Source organism: Aphidius gifuensis, linkage group LG3 (genome assembly GCF_014905175.1).
Source record: "Aphidius gifuensis isolate YNYX2018 linkage group LG3, ASM1490517v1, whole genome shotgun sequence".
Lineage (NCBI taxonomy): Eukaryota > Metazoa > Arthropoda > Insecta > Hymenoptera > Braconidae > Aphidius > Aphidius gifuensis.
Genome location: NC_057790.1, coordinates 3,603,673 through 3,620,202, shown reverse-complemented (window position 1 = coordinate 3,620,202; position 16,530 = coordinate 3,603,673). Strand labels below are relative to the sequence as shown.

The 16,530-nt window shown below is 20.7% G+C and overlaps 2 protein-coding genes across 3 annotated transcripts; one reads left to right on the top strand and one right to left on the bottom strand.

The window, feature by feature from the left end:
- Positions 1 to 7,975: 7,975 nt before the first annotated feature.
- LOC122851479 (guanine nucleotide-binding protein subunit beta-like protein 1) lies at positions 7,976 to 9,852 on the top strand. Of its 2 annotated transcripts, XM_044150735.1 has the most exons (5): positions 7,988 to 8,052; positions 8,392 to 8,555; positions 8,623 to 8,816; positions 8,898 to 9,225; positions 9,326 to 9,663. In XM_044150735.1, exons 2-5 carry the CDS (start codon positions 8,412 to 8,414, stop codon positions 9,629 to 9,631), a joined length of 972 nt encoding a protein of 323 aa, XP_044006670.1. In that variant the 5' UTR covers positions 7,988 to 8,052; positions 8,392 to 8,411; the 3' UTR covers positions 9,632 to 9,663. The 2 variants fall into 2 exon arrangements, with proteins under 2 accessions (XP_044006671.1, XP_044006670.1); XM_044150736.1 differs by having other exon boundaries at positions 7,976 to 8,555; positions 9,326 to 9,852.
- LOC122851477 (sine oculis-binding protein homolog A) lies at positions 9,479 to 16,379 on the bottom strand. The gene is made up of 4 exons (XM_044150730.1): positions 15,614 to 16,379; positions 12,596 to 12,938; positions 11,346 to 11,563; positions 9,479 to 11,278 (listed from the first exon to the last, which is right to left on the bottom strand). The coding sequence occupies exons 1-4, from the start codon at positions 15,794 to 15,796 to the stop codon at positions 9,920 to 9,922; spliced, it is 2,103 nt and encodes a 700-aa protein (XP_044006665.1). The 5' UTR covers positions 15,797 to 16,379; the 3' UTR covers positions 9,479 to 9,919.
- Positions 16,380 to 16,530: the final 151 nt, after the last annotated feature.

Genomic DNA, 16,530 nt, shown 5'->3' with positions numbered 1-16,530 from the left:
TAAATTTTTTTTTATATAATTTAAAAGCTCGTACTGATTTTTTCATTGTTTTATTTCATAAATTTTTATATCTTTGTAATGATTGTTTTTTTTTTTTATATTGCCCTACTGTCCTCTATTCATTGGTAAAAAAAACATTTACGTCAATTCATGTATTAAAGGTCGTCGTCAATAGTTGGTAGGTACTTATAACCTCAGTTGAAATCAATTAAAGAAGGCCGAGGCTAATTCTGTCTATGAATACGATTACATTTGATTGGCAAGACACCAGTATTTATAAAATAAATAATATCGTTTATTTTTTTTTTTCCTTTCTATTGTTAGACTGTCATTATTTATTTGAAATTTATTTCTACATTAAGCTCAAAATAAATAAACGTGGGTGGAATAATTGTCCTATAAAAATATAATTATTATACTTTAAATAATTGAAATGACGTTATTTAAATTAAAAAAAAAATTATATATCAATTTTTTCGAAATGATTTCTAGGAACTTACAAAATTTAATTAACAAAAAAATTTAATTTCATTTATCTTGATATTAAATAAATTATAAATGTTATAATAATAATATATAATTGAAAAATATATTTAAATAACAAATATTAATATAATTAAAAATTTAATTAAATGTGTTTCATGTTAAATATATTTAAATTAATAAAAATTATTATCTTGACGGGGAAAAAAAAAAAAAAAAATACATTAAATTATCGGTGTTTTTCATTATATAATATTTTCTTGATTTATAAAAAAAAAAATTAATAAATAGATTAACATAATAATGTCAAGGTAAATTTATAAATAAATAAATGTCGTTTTTTTATTTTTTTTTTTGAGTCTTGAGTTTTATGGAGGCTGGGTCTACAAAATAAATTAACTAATTATTATATTAAAGTAAAAAATTAAATTATAAAAATGATTAAAAGTGAGTTTATTAAAAAAATTTCCTGTAATTAAATAATACGAGTAATAGATAAAATCGATTAAACATTTTGTAAAATTTTATTTCTATTTTAAGTTTTATTTAATTGCATCAATTAATTTCAATAAAATAAAATCAATATTTTATTTTAAAATATTATTAATTTTAATGATATTAATTATTTTATTTTATGCTAATAATTTATTTTGTTTGACACCATGAACTCATGACTCAAAATGTCAAATGGCATTTTTATATTTTTTATTTTTTATCACTCGTATATAAAAAGAGGTAAATAAATATTTTTAAAAAATTATAAATAACGTTGCGTGTATTCAGAATTATCAGATTTGTTGTCTACATATTTATTAATAATATAGCTGATAAAAAAATGGTTAAAAAAATTAATTAATTTGATGTTATTCTGGTGATTCAAAGAAATTTAGATAAACAAATAAAAAAAAAAAATTTATAATAATAAAAATAAATAATAAAAATACAAAGAAAAAAGTATATATTTCTTGGGACAATATTTTCACCACACCCATTTATCATGATTAATATTTTATTTATTTTTTTTAATGAAGTCCTTTTTTATTCTGGCTTGAAAAACCACGTACAATTTCATAGAATATTAATTTATCAGTTGAATCGACATGCGGTCAATTAGCTAAAATCAAGTATACTAAAATGCGACTTGAATAATTTAATGTCATTATTAAATTTGCTGTTAAAAATATAAATTAACTGTTAACAAAAAATTGAGCAGTTTATATCAAAATATTTCAATCAAAAAATAATTCATTTTTTTTAGATTTTTTTTTTTGGCTGTGATGAAATTCAACAAATGATTTGTCATAAAAATTATAATTTCTTTAAAAATTATTCACCAAATTCAACTAAATATTATAAAGTTTAAAAACCAATCATTTATTTCTATCAAATAATTTTTTTTCTTTCAATTATTCAAACGCTTGAAAAAAAAGTAAAAAAAGTTTAATTTAATTTTCCCTTTTTTAATTTCTGCACAATTTAAATAATTATATTTTTTTTTTTATAATAACTACCATAAATAAAGTTTTAAAAGTCGTAATTGTACAGTCTTTAAATCCATTTAGTTGATGTATAATTAAAAACAATTATCAGAATATAAAAGAGAAAAAATAAAAAATAATGGTCAACGATATTGTATAGTCACCATTTATAAAACAATCATAAAAAATACTATAAATAATAATACCTAAAAATTATATAAATTATCCACTAACATATAAACCATAAGCAAAAAAAAAAGCATTCAAAAAATAAAAAAAAAATTACTAATAATAATAATATATAAATAAATATGTATATGTATAAACAATAAAATAAAACTTCCAATGACTCACTAATTTAAATTTAAATATGATGAGGATTTAAACAAAAAAATTAATAATAAAGTGATTAAATTCGATTGAATAAAAATATTTAAAAAAAAACTCGACAGTTCGATACTACGTTAGTTCGAGTCGATTGGGACTTAAACAATAGCATAAAGTGTATAGGGTTTATATACCTAAAATCAAGTTCGATCGTGATAGTAGCTCACCAAGATCAGGGATCGTTCAGGCTTTCCAAAAATTTTAAAAATTAATTAAAAAACAAAGTAAGAATGAATCTAAACAAATAAATAAATTAAACACAATGAAAATGATAAACAAAAAATACTATTAATTAGATAAAAAACAAAAAAAAAAATTGAAAAATACAAATTAAATATAAACATAACTAATCATTTGAAAAGAAAAAAATAACTATATTAGTATGAATATAAGGTGTTCTAAATTGCTTGATAAAGTTCAGATGAAAAAAAAAAATAAAAAAAAATAATCGTTTGACATTAGTAGTGCTTGAATATTTGATGAATATATGAAAAGGTAAAAAAAAAAAAAAAATACTCGATTGTTATGTATAAGTATATAGTTCTGTAAATGACTGAAAAAAAAAATAATAAAAAAATATATTCTATATAAATGAAAATTTGGTACAGATATAAATAAAATTAAAAAACTTGATATTTAATTTTAAAAATTTAAAACAAAGTTATATGTGTGTATTAAACTATAAAATTATTATTCATGTTTTTCATTTTGTTTTATTTTTTTTTTGACTAAGACTGTACAATATATTTAATGAGATATAATAAAAATATATGGAAGATCTATTCATAAAGACATCCAGGTTGATGTAACTAATAAAAAAAAAATATATATATATTCTTCCCTCCTGCCCAACCCCCCTTGGATTGTTGAGTTGTGAATTGTGTTATGATAAAAAATTGTAGCCTTCACGCACCCTGCAGTCTTAATTTTCATTTGTGTCTAAAACGGTCGAACTATGATAATTGAAAATCTAATTTTAAAAACATTATTATTAAAAAAAAAAAATGGATAATCGTATGTGTATTAATGAGCCTTGACATTGAAAGAGCCAATGTCTTGATAAAAAAAAAAATTAAAAAAAATTGTTATTCTTATTATCGGTCAGTGTATATATATATATTAAAAAATTATAAAAATTGAAAAAAGATAAAAAAAAAAAGAACAAAAATAAAAAAAAGAAAAAAAAAATAACAATTTGAGTTTACGTTATTGAATAAAATATTATATGTGTGTCATTCGAATGCAAATATAAAAATGATGAATTTGTTTTTTTTTTTCCGCCGTATTCAAATACTATATTGAAAATAAATTAATAATAATAAACAATCTCATATTTGCAGTCAGTGATAATCATACCAACAATTTATCATTTAGTTAATTTGTTTAATTTTTTTTCAATAGATAATTTAATTTATAACAAATTACATAGCAAAAAAGAAGAAGGGTTAATTTATTTAGTTTAAATAACTAAAAAATATAAATAAAACGTTAAATATTAATGGAAAATTAATAAAACAAGAATATTTAATTTAAAAAAAAAAATGTCAGAATGAAGTTTATCATAATTTACATTGTTATTGAGTTTAGCTTGTTATAGATCTATAGTTATTTTGCTGCCGTGTGATGATCGACAAACTTATCAAAATATCCTCTAAAATTTAGACGTAAACTAAAAAAAAACAAATAATTGATTTTAAAATTTCAATAGGTATATAATTTAATTTAAAGTCATTCAATAAATTTTTTTAACAATTATTAATATAATTTCATTGGAATAAAATTTAATTTTTCATTTTTCATTTTATAAACTTTTAGATATAATTACAGTTGTTAATTGAATTTATAATTTTTTTTGTGATAGTTTATAGTTGTGTCATATTAAACAAATTATATAAAATTATTATTATTATTGTGTTATAATTATAATATTTTCATAGGAAGTTTGTACGATCGACACGGCTGACTGATTATTATACAGAACTGACACCGAGTGTACACGGTATGTGCATACACGTCCTATTATTATATACATATTACGACAATACATAAATCCTTAACATTTATCCTCTTGTAATTATTTAAATAATCATTTTTTCTATATATAACCCGTGTTAATAATTTAAATTAATTTTTTGCTTGTTATTTTTTAATTTTAAAAATTAGATACATTTTTGTTTAATTAATTATTACATTAATTTATTTATTCATGAAATTATTTTAAAGTTCATACTTTAATAAAACAGAACAAAAAAACATCATAACGTTTAATAAATGTGTGTTAATAAATATAATAAATTGATTTTTAATATTAAAAAATTGAAAAAAAATTGAAGTTAAATTGAATTAATAATAATTATTATGATTTTAAAATTATATGATGAAAAAATAATAGTTATTAATAGTAATAATTTGATCGAAATAACAGCCAATTACAGTGTTATTTTAAAAACTCGTATTTTACTTATGATATATATTACGATAATTAGATGAGCCCGGCCTATAAATTTTATTAAACACTTTGTGTAATATGGGTTTATTATTCACACCCATTTATAACATTCAAAAATATATTCCAACTGTTTTTTGTTAATAATTTATCATTAAATACTAATTTGTAATTATTATTTATTCATTTTTTTTTTTTATTAATGTTATTTAAATCAACTAATTAAAGTAGATTATTAAATGAAATTCAAGTTAAAATTTAAATACAACGATGGTGTTATAGGAGACAAAAAAAAAAACATTAAAAAAAAAGATAAATTATACTAATAATAGTATGAATTTTATTTTGGATACTAAATGCCTAATTTTCGATAATTAAATTCGTACAGTGTTTGTTGTTGATTTTTAAAATTTAAAAATATTTAATATATAATAACAAAACCTCATTGCAGTCTTTTACTAAAATATTTTCATTTAAATATAAATAAACAAGAGTTTGAGTATCAAAAAAAAAATGGTAAATATATTTATGGAATAAAGTATGGAAATATATTGAATAAAACATACAAAAAAAAAAAAAAAAAATCTAGTCCAATGTCATTATTGATGGTCTATTTTGACAGGGTGTTATAAAACACACGTTCGATTATTTTACCTTGCCACTTTCACATAATATAAAAAAAAATAAAAAAAAAGTAATCCAAAAATTCAAAAAATATTTAAATGAAATACGTATAAATAATAATAAAATAAAAAAACAGTCAAATGTTCTATATATATAAATGTTATCATTGAAAAAGTGAAAAAAAATTTAAACCATTTAATTTGAATTTAAATGAAAAAATGAAACAATCATCTACAGTTTTAATGATGCTTTAAAAATTTGAATTAAAAAAAAATTAACAAGTGTATGATTTTCGATATGAAATTATATATTTAACTAAAAAAAAAATTAATATATGAATATAAGCTCAAATGTGAAATTAAAAATGTGAAACTATTGACATGCTCAGTCATAAAAAATATCGATCAGAGTTCAATACTTGTTTCGTTACTTGCTCCAAATTCATTTTTTATTTTACTTTTATTCACCCTTTTTTTTCATATATAAATATTGTAAGAACTATATGCCCTGAGTATTATTTTAAAAATGAAGAAAAAAATTATCCAACGACCTGTCTATGTACGTACCTGCTTTTTCTAGAACTAAGAAATAAAAAAAATAAAAAAAAATAAAATAATAGAATGCCATTGAAAATGAAACAAATTAACGAAAAATTAAAAAAAAAAATTAAACAAAATGTACCTCTACTTACTCATTAAAACACGAGAAAAAGAAAAAAAAAAAAATCATTGTCAATAATAATTATTATTAATTCAACTTTATAATTAAAAAAATTTCCATGTTTCGATAAGAAAATAAATTGTTTGGATGATTTGTCATATGGTAAAAAAAATATTAATAATAATAAAATTAGTAGTTGTATAGTGCGCAATTAAATTCTACAATTATCAAAATTATTAAGTATATAGTATTAAAATATAGCCGATGACAATCTTCATTCAATAACGAATGTTGCGAGCATTATATGAAATGAAAAAAAAAAAAAATAATAATTACTTGAATGAAACAAAGAAAAGTAATAACATTTTATTTATTAATTTTTTTTTCATTTTATATTTTTTTCTTCTGGTGATTTTAATCAACTTATTTCATGGAAATATTCCATTCTCAATTAATCATATTAATCATTCATTCATTCAGAATAAAAAAAATAAAAAAAAAGTATATATAAAAAAAAATTTTCTAAGAATTTTTATGAAAGCTATTATTATTTTTAAAATGATTATCATAACAATGGAACAATATTTATTTATTAATATTTTTAAATATTATTATTAGGTTTTTTTTCAATTAATAATGTCTTCTTAGGAAATTTATCCCCCATCTTAAGACTGCTCACTAAAAACGTTATAATTCTTTAAATGTTTTTCATAATAAAATATATATAAATAATGATTTTGAAAAATAAAAAAAAGTTCGAATAATAAATAATAATATTATTTGAAAAAAAATAATATATATTAATTAAGATGTCATATTTGTCGATTGATAGATAATTTATTTATAATTCTCTTTCCAATGTTTTAAAAATTCAATAATTTATATGTCAATCGAATATTCAATTTAAATATTATATATATGCCATTCCGTCAAAATTTATTATAAATAATTTAAATAAATAACAATTAAATGGATTTAAAAAATTTAACTGAGCAAAATAAATTCCTTTATTTGTTAAATTACATTTTCAAAACAAAAACAAAAATTAATTATCAATATAATACATGAAAAAAACAATAGTTTAAATAATATTTAACAAATAAATTATTGTTTTTTAACAAAGTAAAAAAAGAAAAGTTCTGTTAATTTAAAAATTTAGTCTGCAATTGTTGATATGTGTTACAGAAAAATAAATAAAAATGAAAAAAAAAAAATGAATTAATAACTATAACATAAATAAATCTACAAATGAATGGTTAATGTATTGTCATCATTAATAAAAAAATAAAAATTGCATGTATATATAAAAGTTAACGTGGTTAATTTATTGTGAATTATACTAGAAAAAAATAATTGATACTACTTCAATATGATGGCTGAAAAAACAAAATAATATGGTCAAATTTAAATGCCATTCTGATAAAATAATAAAAATCTCAAACTATTATCTATAAATATTACGCGAGAGTATATATATGTATAAAAAATAAATGAATTTAAAAAAATGAATAAATAAATACATAATGCAATGCATTTGACAAGTTTTTATTAATTATTATTTTCTTTGTTTGATTTGTTGTAATTGTTTTTTAATTTTAAATTACTATTTTTGTTTTTTTTTTATTTAAATCATTACTACTATTTTTTTTTTTGCTACTAATATTGTTAAATTATTATTTTATTTCAATGCTAATTGTTTAAATTATTTCGTCTCATATTTTTTTAAATAAATAAAATAGTTTTAAATTTCTGTAAACAGTCGGCAATGTAGGCATGATAAATTTCTGTTGATAAAAATAAATGAAAATCCAACTAAAGAGGGTATCAAATTCTCATTGTTGTTAAAAATCAGCTGATCCAAAATTAATCCATCAAATTTCAACTCCATTTTTTCAGTATTGTTATTTTTTTTTTTTCCTCAATGACAATTATATTTTTGTCATTATATTTTAAACAGGTGAAAGCCTTTTTTAGGTAATTAACCTATCAAATAATCTGTGATGTTTGTTTACAATTAATATTTATTTTTTTATTTTAAATAACAACAATAGCTAAGTAAATATGCAAATAATAATATATAATATTTAACTCATCAAAGTGTCAACAAAAAAAAATCTACAATTTTGTGCCTTTATTAATTTAATTTTTAATTAATCAAATAACAATTGACAAAAAACATAAAAATACATGAAAAAATTTTGACACTTTATATCAATAATTATTATAAAAATATAATAAAAATAAATTTTTTATTATTAAAATAAAGCTTATTAAATCAGTCAAAATAACAAGTCATTTTTTAAATATTAATAGTACAAATATTTAAATAAAATATGGCTATTCTTCCTCCTGATCCAATTTACATCCTACGTGGTGATATGGGTCCAGTTCATAGTCTATTGTTTAAAATATCACCTTACTATGAGCATATTTATGCTGGTGGTGAAAATGGCATTATTTATATTTGGGATTTAAAGGTAATATTAATTTTTAAATTCTAAATAATTTCTATCAATAATATATATTGTTTATTTATATTTTTAGAGTCATCGAGAAACTGGTAAATTAGAAAATCATGATGATGATAAAGACAAACAACAGTGTCTTTCAATGCTATCATTTGATGATGAAAAATTAATAATACAAAAAAAAAATGGTTCTATTGATATTTGGATAAGTCATGGTTCAACATGGATTTTTAATAAAACAATTGAAACTGATTACTATGGTTTTTGCAGGTATTTATAATTAATTTTTACTAAATAAAAAAATAGAAATTTTGTTAATTTAATTCTATGTTTTCTTTCTATGTATTAAAGATGTGAAAAATTGTCAAATGATTTGATGCTTATTCCACTTGCAAAATCAAATGTTGGTATATTTTCATTGAAAACATTTGAAATTATTCGTAAACTTGAATCATCAAAAATACCAAAAGAATTGGGTGAAGTTATGGCTATTAAAAATTGTGGTATTGATAATAAAAATATTGTACTTGTTGGATATGAAAGTGGTACTATTGCATCATGGGATATTGATAATGGAAGTGTTAATAATTTATTGGAAAATGAATCATGTCCTATGACAATTAATTTTGATAATTACTGGATGAGAGGAATCATTGGAAGTCCAACAGATAAAATTGATGTAAGTGTAGTTTATCATTAATTTAATTTATTTACTCAATCAATAGCTAGATAAATAAAAGACAGAAACTTTTTAAATATACAATTAATTATTTTAACAGGTATTTCATCTAACAAAAAATTATGAGCTCGTTTATAAAACACCAATAACTATGAAAAATTCAGGCACATCTGTTCTTGCAACAAGAGTTGATTCAAAAGTATTTGCTGCTGGTTGTTGGGATGGAAGAATTAGAATATACTCATGGAAATCATTAAGACCATTAGTTGTTCTTGATCAACATAGATCAACTATTTTTGATATAACATATTCAGTTGATAAAATTCAAGCTTACAATAATAAAAATTTAATGGCTGCAACTGGAAAAGATGGCACAATTTCACTATGGGATATTTATAATCAATGAATCATTTTTATTTTTTTTTAAATAAACATTCAGTCACAAATAAAAATTATTTTTATTTAAAAAAAAAAAAAAACAAATACATTATTTTTATTCAGCTTTTTATTTTGATAAAATTTTACACAAATATTTCACTGTTTTTAAAACAAAAAAAAAATAAAATAATTAGGCACCAGCACTGTAATTAAAACAATTAAAAATATTTAATTTTTAAAAATAACAAACATCAAGATATAAATAATTTTTAATCAAAAAAAAAAAAAAAAAGATATCACTATTGGTATAATATAATTAAACATAAACAAATTTATTTCTTTTTTTAATTTTGATATTATTATTATCATTGCTATCATGTATTTGATGTCTACGTTTTCTGAGTGATCTAATAATACCTTGTCTTTTATTGCTATCATCGTCATTGTCATCATCACCATCATTGACATTATCGTCATCATCATGATCATGTGTATCTTTACTTGATTTTGTTGACAAAGCTGGTGATAATGATACCGTTGAAATACTTGATCTTGATACTGGATAATTTTTAATTTTACAATTTGTTAATTTATCATCATTCTTTGTTATTTTTTCGTGATTAATTGTATCGTAATTTTTACGTTTTGAAAGATCTTGAGGACTTTCAATGTTATTATTATCATTAACAATTAAATTTTCATTATTTATGTCTTTTTTTTTATTGTCAAAAAAGCTTTTTAATGATGATATTGGAATTGGTATTGGTATTGGTATTGGTATTGGAATTGGAATCGGAATTGGATATGGAACTAAAACAGTTACAGGTGGTAATAAATGTTGATTATTATCATTTGATAATTGTTGTTTTTTTTTATGATAATAATTATATGATGGTGGACCCATTATATTTTCTGAAATGATTGATGTTTTTGTATTATTATGAAAATTTGTTAAATTATCATAAATTTTTTTTGATTCAATATAATCAATTTTTGTTTTTTTATTAAACCAATTTTTATTTTTGTTATTATTATCATTTAGATCATTTAATAAATATAATTTTTCATCATTTTTTTTATCATTATTTAACATTTTTCTTACATCACGTACTTGTATACTTGGAAATGATGTATTTGTTTTTATGTTTTTATCTGAATAATTATTATTAATTTTATTTTCCAATAAACTTTGGTATTTTTTATGATTTTTTTTATATAATATATTTTTATATTCTAATGACTTTCTTTGTTTATCTTCAGCTAATGATTCTTTAATAGCATTTTCAACATTTTCATTTTCAATATCAATAATTGTTTTTTTATGATTAATTTTATTAATGTCATCTTGATAAATTGAATCATGTCCATCAGTATCAATATCAATATCAGCTTCATTACAACTTGTTGGTGGTTCATCATCAACAATAAGTGCTTCATCATCTTCTGTTTCATCTTGTAATGATCCTGGTGAACGACAATCTCTCATCCATAATTCTGGTGTTATTAAACCACCACCACTACCAGTTGTTTCATTATTAATATTACCAATGACAATTGGTATTGATGTATTAGAACCATGAAGTGCCAAATGAGTTTGTGTTTCATGACAAAAAATATTCATTTTATATTGATTTAAACATTTATCACTGCAAAATTGTAGCTGACTTTCACCATCCTTTAATTTAATTTACATTATTATTTATTATAATTAATATTTAATATTTTTTTTCATATTAATTTACCTGAAAATCAACATAACTAACGGAATGTCGAACGTGTCTACACCAATCACAAGTTCTTGCTCTTTTAAATGCAGCACGTCTACCAGCAGCAAAACAAGCTTCACTACAAAAACGTCCAGAATTATTTAAACCATCAAATGATATTGAACTACTTGATGCACTTCCAGGCTCCCATGTACCAGTACGTCCACATGTGGTACATGCCATCGAACTCGAGTCTATAATTTAGAAAATAATATTTACATTCTCTTGTTTATATTTATTTGTTTTTCATTGGTAATCAAAAAAAAAATAAAAACTCAAATATCAAAATGATTTTGTTTCATGTTATTTTCGTTTTCATTTTCTTTTTTTTTTTCGTATAACGTGTAAAACTATGTCACAATAGTCTCGAGTAACACAAGCTTTTAAATAATTATAGTTACAATCTGAAAATATCGCAGTGCCAATACTATCGGATACCCCTAGAGTAATGTTGCTGAGAATATAGCTTTTGCTCATCTGAACCATCGGAACAAGAGCTTCTAGAATTTCAAGTACTGTTAAAAATCCATTGTCAAATAATACTACAGTAATAAATTAAACTAATGATTTAAAATAATTATATTAATCATAAAATATTAAACTAATAATAAATATGTTTTTAGATATAGTAAATTATTTGATAACTTGATATTGTCTTTGGGAAATTAATCTACAAAGGAGCTACCCTAGTTATTGATGTTATCGTATATCTCTAGTAATTATCTCATTGAATATAATTTATTTTTTAATTATTTAATTAATTTTTTTTTGTTCTATTAATATTATTTTTACATTTATTGTTCTTGATAAATTAATTTAACAAGTGTGGTTTAATAAAAATAGTTGAAAAAAAAAATATTAAACTTGAATGATGATGATAAGAGTCAAGAGACATTAATTATTTTGTTAAAGTTTCATCAAAGTTTATGAAACCACATTGTGGATCCTTGTGGTATTAGTAACAAGAAGACCTTCATGTCTTTGTTGAAGACACGTTGGTAATTATTAATTGAACACTTTATAGGCTACAATCTAGGATGCTAGATGAGATAAGTTTCAATTCATCTTACTCTGTAATATCGTATTCACTCTGTATAAAAACTTTTCAAGTTTTAAAAATAAAATTAAAAAACATTTAAATTACAAAGAAAAAGAAATAATAAAATAAATCTATCATCTTGATATTTTTAAAAATAATAATATTAATTATTTATTTGATATATTACCTGGTGTATCAGAAGCTGAATCACCATTATCAGGTATTCTTGGACTTGTTGATGTTGTGGTAATTGTTGATAAATGTTCCATGAAAAATTTATCATTTTTATTTGATGGAATTATTGAAATACTGTCTGTTGATGATTTTGTATTATTAATTAATTTTTTACTATTAATTAATATATTATTTTTTATATTTTTAACATCTTTATATCTTATTGTGTTTATTGGTTTTTTAATATTTGACAGTGGTGAAAAATGATCAAGATTTAAATCTTGTGTACAACCACTGTCAACTTTTTCATAACCGTACCATCCAAGAAGTTCACTCATTGCATTTACAGCATATTCCTATTTGAAAAAAAAAATCAAAAATACATTTTTAAAATTAATTAAGCTTATATTTTTTATTCAATTATGATATTTTTTATTTTAAAAAATATTAAATATCAATTTCAATTATAATGATGGAAATAAAAAGTAAAAAAAAAAAAACCTTTATTATTTTTGTAACAATTTTTTATATAAAAATATGAATTTTACGTTAATTTAAATTTATTATTTGTTATTTTTATGATATTGTATTGCACTGATATTGATATCCAATTTTATTTTTTGTATTTTAATTTTTTAATGTATATAAATGAATCATTATTTTAATTGTGTTATTGATTTTTATTATGGGTGGAGATATTTATTCCAGATAAATGGTGATATAATACGAGAAAAAAAAAAAAAAACGTGTATATATTATATACAAATGTTGAAGGGTATGTATTATCATGGAATACGAAAGAAATATGTATCCGGACGAACATATCATGATCATCAATCCATTAGTATAACATTACCTTGGCTTCAATGAAATAAATATTTGATAACAAAAAACAATTAAATTTATACAATATTTTTTTAATATTTAAAAATTCTTTTAAATAAATAATTTTAATGTTATTTATTCAATTTAATAAAGGTTAAATTTTAAACTATTAGTAAATTAAAATTTGTAGTTGTTATAATTGAATAAAATAATTTTCTCAACTACATTTATCTTTTCATTTAAAATTAGTTTCTAAAATAATTTTTATCTCATTATTATTATTAAAAATAAGTATAAAAAATAATAAAAAAAAATACATGAATATACAATATAATTAAAAAATAAAATGAATAATAAATTCTATAAAAAATATCCAACGCATGATGGAGTATAACATGAAGGTAATTTAATAACTCGGTGTTGCGTTACTGTTATGTTATCCGCACTGTTGAGTTCAATTGAGAAGATATAAAACAGTATAATAAATGCATTTTTCTATTACAAATTTCTAGTATACATATTTGATCCTAGTTATAAAAAAAAAAGCTCCAAAAAGTTATATATTTTATTGTCGACAAATTCCATCAGAAAGCAAAAAATATAACACTTGCTGTAGTTGCTTCAAAGAATGTAATTGGCAAATTTTAATACATGAAAAATAACTGACAAGTATGTATCAAATAAATAGTATTAGATTAATATTAAATACAGTTATATATATTTAACATTGCTATTATAAAAATGACGTCAATGATATACAAATGTTGCATGCAAGGTGGTGGCCTCACTTGGTATCATATTACCAATGTTCTGTGATCACACAAATGCATGCTGGTACATTAGCTATATTATATTTATGTAACGTCACATATGTGTATTTTATATGATAGATAAACCATACAACCCTTCTTGTTTTTATATGCTTTATTATGCATATATTTTGCACTCTGGGCCATGGGGTATATATGCTCATTTAATGGTGTGGATTTACCTTGCTATGGGATCATTTTCATGAAGCTTAAATTACTGATTTATACTGTGGTTTATGCTGACTAAATTCATATTTTTTTCAAAGAATTTTATCATTTTAATTAATGTTAAAAAAATATATATAATTAATAAATATTTATAGTAATTTGTCTTGTTGAAAAATAATTTTTTTCTCATTGCCAAGCTTTGAGACAAGCTTGTGGCCTCCACAGGGGGCTATTGAAAAATTTAACAAAATAAAAAACAACGTCTGGTGTATATAAAAATAATCAAAAAATAAATCAAGTGTGTATTCACTAAAATGAAAAACAAAGAAAAATATAATATTAAAGTTAATTAATACTTGATTAATAATTAATACCTTTGAAAAATAATAAATAGATAATTATTTATGATAATAGTAACAAAAAAAAAAAAAACCTTTCGTAATGCTGAAAGACGTAAAGGTCCAAAGGGTAGGCGTTCTATTCCCGTAACAGAACTCGGTTTATTTAAATCTCAGACACGTGCTTCATACCATTCGAAATTTAAATCTACGTCACTTACACATATAAATATTTATAACCCACACAAATACAATAAAACAATAATTTTCACACATAAACTAATAACCCAAACAAAAAAACAAAAATTCTAAATATATATTTTAGCAATTTATGATGAAGTATAAGTAGTTGATAAAATGAAAAAAAAAAAAATTTCTTTTTTAATGAAATTGATATTGTGGTATAGTACAAAAATGGACCTCTTTGATAATCTATAATTATATGAGTATGATGATGATATATTTTATGTGCAGACTCTAATGTTGTTAAAAAAAAAAAATATAAATTCGCTCAGGTGAACATACAAGACAAAAGGTATAATGATGGCGAACCGTTTTGGTGTCGCATTTCAGCCTATTATGATTCCTGAATAAATCAGGCGAAGGAGATGTAACACGATATATATACCTACATATACATTTAACATTAATATATATAAATATATTAAGAGTGTAAAAAAAAACTTTCTATATTTTTGTATTATTTTTTTAAAATCATATGAAGCTTTCCAGTATTGTGAGAGTCAAAAGATAAGAACAGAGTCTGGTTTAATGTATCTCCCCAAGTGTATATATAAGTAAACACAATTTTTTCATCATCAATATATGTCTAAATAATTATGTTTAACTTGAAAATAATAATATTAATAATTTATAAATATAATTGTTTACCTTAATTTCATCTTCAACAATTATTTCTTTTTTTACAATTGATAGGTGATTTTTTTTTTGACGTAAATTTAACTTTGATGATTTATTTTTGTCAGTTAATATTATCTGTCTTGATGATGATGTTGTTGATGATGACGATGAGGATGAAGATGATGAGGATGATAATGTTGACTTATTGCTCATCACGTACACAAGATTGCTTTTAATTATTTAATTTTATAACATCAAATTGTCTCAACTGTTTTTTTACTAAATAAAATATTAATTATTAAATTTTTTTATAAATACACTAGATATATTTTTTTTTTGTTTCACAATTAACTAATTTAATATGTATTTTCACTATTTACATTGTTGTAATAAATGCTTTGTTAATTTATTATTAAATTTAATCACAGTAATGTTGTTTTTTTATTTTTATTTATTTATTTATTTGTTGATAAAATTTTTTTAATAATATTATATTTAACATAATGTATATTTAAAAATAACAAATGACGAAATACTTATTTGTAAAAAAAGAAATATTGAAAATAACGAATAGTTGAGTATTTTTGTGATACAAAACGGCGGTAAAATGTGATACTATGTTGAGGAATGATAAAAATAACTTGATAAATTTTAAAAGTTAATAGTAAATTGTATATTTTGGGAATTTGTAAATGTAGTTTAAGTGTAATACGTTATAACGAATGGAGAGCAACAATTTGGCATGAAACTGTTTGAACGTTCTGTGTTCAACTAACACGATATTTTCTTGTGGCACTGTGTTCTGCTGTACAGCAACGACGATGTTGCGCTGTCTATTTCTCATCTCTCATTTAAATCAATAAAACAATCATTTATTTATTTAATTTTTTTCAACAAACATTATCAACTTATTAATTTATATTTTTTTTTTCTTTTTAAATAGAACA